Here is a 5,214-nt window from a genome sequence, read left to right as displayed (position 1 = left end):
GGTGCTACAGATGGTATGAATTCATCATCATTTCCCTGAATTGCAGGAATTTCTGCTACTTTTCCACTGTCCATAGAGGGAGGGGTTTTTCACCCTCCCCCCCACCCCTTGGGTCCCGGTGAGAAGCAGGTCGCCCCCCCTCCCCCGGGCTGCCGGTGCCGCGGGGGAAACCCCCGCCCCGCCGGTGCTGTGGGCTGGGCTTCCCTGTCTCCCCCCCACCCCCGTCCGGGCTGGGAGCTGTGGAGGGGCCGGCCCCTCCCCCGTTCCCGTGGCAACTCGCAGGGAGGCGCTGATAAGGAGGGTGGGGCGGTGCTGCCGGAGGCTGGGAAGGGTTGGGGGAGGGATGGGGGGTTGTGGGGAGGAAGGGACTGTGGGGAGAAGGCAAAAGCACATGGCCGCCGCCATTATGCTGCTGCGTGTACCTGTGAGACCTTGCCCCATCACCAGGGCTCTGGGAAGAGAACCTTTCACTTTTGGAGAAGTCCGGACTATATTCTTGAGAAGAAACAGGTGTTATAGGGGGATAGAGGGTGGGTAAAGCGATATCAGGGCTAAAGTATCGGGGGGGTGCTTCGGGATGAGAGAAAGGGTTAATCGGACTGTTAGTCTGTGTCTGTGTGATAAATTGAGGCGAATAATTTGATTCAGCCTTTTTAAGGTCAATTAGAATTTTATTAATTACAGCAAGCAGTAGCAAGCAAAACAGCGCTGGGTGGGTAGGGGTCTCCTAACCGCCCCTCCTGCAGTGTCCCACACTGCAGTGCCCCACACCACACTCCCCTTATTCAGTCTCTTTTATAGTTTCTTGGAGGTTTCTTCATTCGCGTCTCTTGCGATAGCGGTGGGCGTAGCTTGAGCATCCCTCTGCATCGTCTCTGCGTTGTGTCGAGGCAGGTGGTCGTTGGTTTCACAATCGGTTCTGGACAGTGATGGGCGTACCCGGAGCACTTCTACGTTGTCTAGTCCGGTGGCCATTGCCTGGTGGTCGCTGATTTCATAATCAGCTCCGGCCATCCCCCAACATCCTTAGCCTGTGTCTGCAAGAGAAGCTAAGAAAAGCTCCCTAAATGGTGATTAATCATACTTGTGGTCTTGCGTTTTGCAATATGTCTATAGCCTTGCAATATGCCTATAGCCTTGCGGTTTGTAGCAGTTGCTTCCTGTTTCCCAGCTTCACAGATGCTTCCTTCCCCTATCTCCTAACAAGCAAGCTAGTCCCTCATACTTTAATTTTATATTTCCTCCTTTAATATTCCAATTCTTTTGATGAACAAACAAGTTACCACAGTTTATCACAATCCCCCATTTTCTCTTTTACCATTTTGTTCATCAAATCGCTTTGCTGCTTCGTAGGCTAGAAGTAAAGTGTTCAGCATTGTCCTGACTAGAAACACACTAGGACAGAGCAATAGAAAGCTAATAATTTGCCAATAAGGGTGGAGTCCTAGCCTTGTTTTTGTTACGTAATATCCTGTTTTCCCCTTTTTGGCTTGCTGCTCCCTTGGTGTTTCGGAGGCACTTAGACTGGTCCTTTGAGGGATCCTAGTACTCGGCTGGCAATAGTTGGAGCATTTCAGCATTGTTCCACTTAGAGGGGGCTTGGCCTTTTCCTCTCTGCCTCGCTCGCCGACTCGGGTGCTTCGAGCCGCGAGGTAAACCATCTTCTCGGCAGCAGCAGTACTCGCCTGAGCGTCCCCTTTTCCGCTCCTGCCTAGCCTTGTACTGTTCCCAGTTCTTATCTTTGACCAGAGGTGGATTGCAAGGAATCCCCTTCAGTTCCTTTCGACAACACCCTTTTATTATCTGAGCAGCAAATGGAGTGGGCTTGTTAGTATGAAAACAAGAATACTCAGGGTATACTCCCTTGGTAAATATTTCCCACCACTCAGATCCAAAACTGACCCACCGATTTTCCAATTCTCCTATCCTTAGCACAGTTTCAGTTAGTTTTCGCTGAGTTTTATAGCACTCAGTACAAACCCCAATTGGTGGTCTTCCCCTCTGGCAATGGACCCACCACCATTCTTGGCAAATTTTACATATAAAGCACACAAAAGGATAACAATCTCCACAACCTTCCTTATTACAAATCACTATATAGTCTTTAGCTAGTTTGTAATTGTATCCCTTTGCTTCCCCTTATGGTTGATTTGGATAATGTCCACAGAGTTCATTAGTTTTTCTTAAGAGTCACTTTCAAGTTCCCAGGCTGGCTAGTCACTCTCCACTGGTTATTTGTGGCAACCGGGCCTTTCACTCGGCTGGCGTGAGTCCACCCCTTTTCGGCCGTCCTGACTGCCGTTTCTGTGGTAAGCAAAACAAGAAAAGGACCTTCCCCACATGGAGTTAAGGAATCTTCCTTCCAAGACTTAATAAGTACTTGATCCCCTGGTTTTATCTTATGGATTGTGATATCCAGAGGTGGTCTCTGTGCCAACACTCCTTTCTTCCTCAATTCCTGCCTTCTGCTCATAATTTGGGTGATGTAGAATTTAATATGAGAATCTTTTAGGTAGGGGTGATCTGTGGGGGCTTCCATATCATAAGGCATTCCAAATAGCATTTCAAATGGGGAGATTCCCACATCAGTTCGGGGTTGAGTTCGAATGTTCAATAAGGCAAGAGGTAGGCACTTAACCCATGACATTTTTGTTTCCAGCATTAACTTTGTGAGTTGTTTTTTTATTTCTCCATTCATTCTTTCCACCCTCCCCGAGCTCTGTGGATGCCATAGGGTGTGATATTTCCATTGAGTCCCCAAAGCTGTCAGGACATCTTTTGCAATTTTAGAGGTGAAATGGGGTCCCCGGTCCGAGTCTAAACACTCAATTAATCCATACTGGGGGATAATTTGCTCTAATAATACTTTTACCACAGTGTTCGAAGTAGCTCGGGCCATAGGATAAGCTTCCACGTAATGGGTTAAGTGGTCTACCAGTACCAATAGATATTTATACCTCCCCACTTTTGGTAATTCTGTAAAATCTATTTGTATATGTGAAAAGGGTCGTTGTGCCAGTTCCCTTCCGCCCATTGGTCTTTCTCTTAATTGTTGTTTATTTATTCTTTGACAGGTTAAACATTGTTGGGTTACCTGTTTTGCAAGATTATAGACCCCTATACACATATATTTAATTGCAAATTGGTCAACCAGGGCTTGAGTTCCCCAGTGGGTTTTCTCATGGATTGCTTGCAGGACCCTCATTGCCATTCCTTTTGGGAGTACCTCCGGCCCGTCCGGTAGTATCCACTTGCCTCCCTCTTTTTTCTTCACCCCCATTTGGTTTAATTTTTGTTTTTCCTGTACCATGAAGGCTAACACATGGTTAATGGGTTCATGGAACCGGCAATGTTTGTCTTGGGGGTTATCACAGGCACACTGTATCGAATCAATCCCGTATGCATCCCAACAAGCCCAACATGGTTCTTCCTCTAAGTCAGCTCCACAAGTGGAGCAATCTTCCCTTTGTGTGACCCCCCCCTTATATGGTTTTAAACTCATTAGAGCTGCCTTTCTCGCCTCCTGGTCGGCTAAGTTATTTCCCCGTACTGAGTTTCCCATTCCCACTTGATGTCCTTTTATATGAACAATAGCTATTCTTTCCGGACCTCTCAAGGCCTGGAGCACTTTCTGAATTAATTCCCCATGTATCAACCCCTTTCCCTGTGAATTGATAAGTCCCCTTTCTTCCCAGATTTTACCAAATTTATGAACCACCCCATAAGCATATTTTGAATCAGTATAAATGGTCCCAACCTTTCCTCTTAGCAGTTCGAAAGCTCTGAGTACTGCATACAATTCACATGCTTGTGCTGACCAGCTGGGGCTAAGAGGACCAGATTCTATTTTCTTAAAAAATTTTCCCATCCACAATAGCATACCCAGATTTCCTTTTCCCTTCCAGGACCCGAGAGGATCCATCTACATAATATCGATATCCTTCCTCTAATTCCTCCTCTTCGAGATCTGGTCTTATTTTTGTTTGTTCCTCTATTTGCAAAAGACAATCATGAGTTAGTCCCACAACTGGTTCCCCGTATAGAAACTGGGCTGGATTTTGTAAGCTTGTGGTTTCAATACTTAACCTAGGAGAGGAAATTAGGATGCCTTCATACTTTAGGAGTCTGGCATCTGTTATCCATTTATCCGCTTTTTGTTGTAGTACTCCACGGATGTTATGAGGAGATAAAACCTTCAGTTCACTCCCAAAAGTTATCTTTCCTGCTTCTTCTACCAAAAGGGCAGCAGCCACTATCGATTGCAGACAGGCAGGCCACCCTCGACTAACAGGATCGAGAAGCCTTGAGAGATATGCCACTGGTTTCTTTCCTCCAGCCCATTCCTGGGCTAACACCCCGTATGCCACCCCTTCATTGACATTAATGAATAAAAAGAATGGTCTTTTTAGATCCAGGAGGCTGAGAACAGGGGCATTGACCAATTCAGTTTTTAATTATTTTAACCGGGTCTCCTCCTCGGAGCTCCATTTTAATAGCCCGTCTGTTGTTAATTTTTCATACAGAAATTTAACTTTCCCACTAAAATTTTCAATCCATTGTCTGCAATTCTCAAAAAGTCCCAGTAACTGTCGAACCTGCCTTTTAGTTTTTGGAGCTTCCAGGGAAAGTATTCCTTGGACTCTATCAGTATCCAATTTCTTAGTCCCCTGAGTCAGCCAGTGTCCGAGGTACTTAACTTCCTCTTCCACGAATTGTAATTTCGACTTTGAAACTTTGAGTCCCTTAAGGCTTAAATAATTTAGGAGTTTTATAGTTTCTTCCCTTACTTTTTCTTCTTCTTTCCCTGCAATTAATAAATCATCTACGTATTGTAGAAGCACAATCCCCTCCCCCTGTGAATATTCTGCCAATATTTGTTCCAGAGCTTGCCCAAACAAATTTGGGGATTCGGTAAACCCCTGGGGAAGGACTGTCCACCTCAATTGTTGTTTTCTATGTGTATCCGGGTCTTCCCATTCGAAAGCAAAATAATCTCTAGAAGTTTCCTTAAGGGGACAGGCCCAAAAAGCATCTTTAAGATCTATTACACTATACCACTGGTTTTCTGGGCCAAGTTGGCTTAAAATAGTATGTGGATTGGCTACGACCGGGAATCTTTCAACTGTTCTTTTATTGATTTCCCGCAAGTCATGCACCAATCTGTAACTGCCATTCGGTTTCTTTACCGGCAGAATGGGGGTATTGAAAGGGGAC

The 5,214-nt window shown here is 45.7% G+C and overlaps 1 protein-coding gene across 1 annotated transcript; it reads right to left on the bottom strand.

Moving 5' to 3' along the window:
• Nucleotides 1-660: 660 nt before the first annotated feature.
• LOC128783008 (protein NYNRIN-like) lies at nucleotides 661-3,222 on the bottom strand. Its single transcript, XM_053933585.1, has 2 exons — nucleotides 1,319-3,222; nucleotides 661-1,049 (listed from the first exon to the last, which is right to left on the bottom strand). Exon 1 carries the CDS (start codon nucleotides 3,209-3,211, stop codon nucleotides 2,174-2,176), a length of 1,038 nt encoding a protein of 345 aa, XP_053789560.1. The 5' UTR covers nucleotides 3,212-3,222; the 3' UTR covers nucleotides 661-1,049; nucleotides 1,319-2,173.
• Nucleotides 3,223-5,214: the final 1,992 nt, after the last annotated feature.

Source organism: Vidua chalybeata (assembly GCF_026979565.1).
Source record: "Vidua chalybeata isolate OUT-0048 chromosome W unlocalized genomic scaffold, bVidCha1 merged haplotype SUPER_W_unloc_6, whole genome shotgun sequence".
NCBI lineage: Eukaryota > Metazoa > Chordata > Aves > Passeriformes > Viduidae > Vidua > Vidua chalybeata.
Note: the sequence above shows the minus strand (reverse complement) of the source record. Positions and strands in the feature narration are given on the sequence as shown.

Bases quoted from the DNA above. Each gene is read 5' to 3' on its own strand.
- LOC128783008 (XM_053933585.1), bottom strand. From the start codon at position 3,211: ATGGCAATGAGGGTCCTGCAAGCAATCCATGAGAAAACCCACTGGGGA.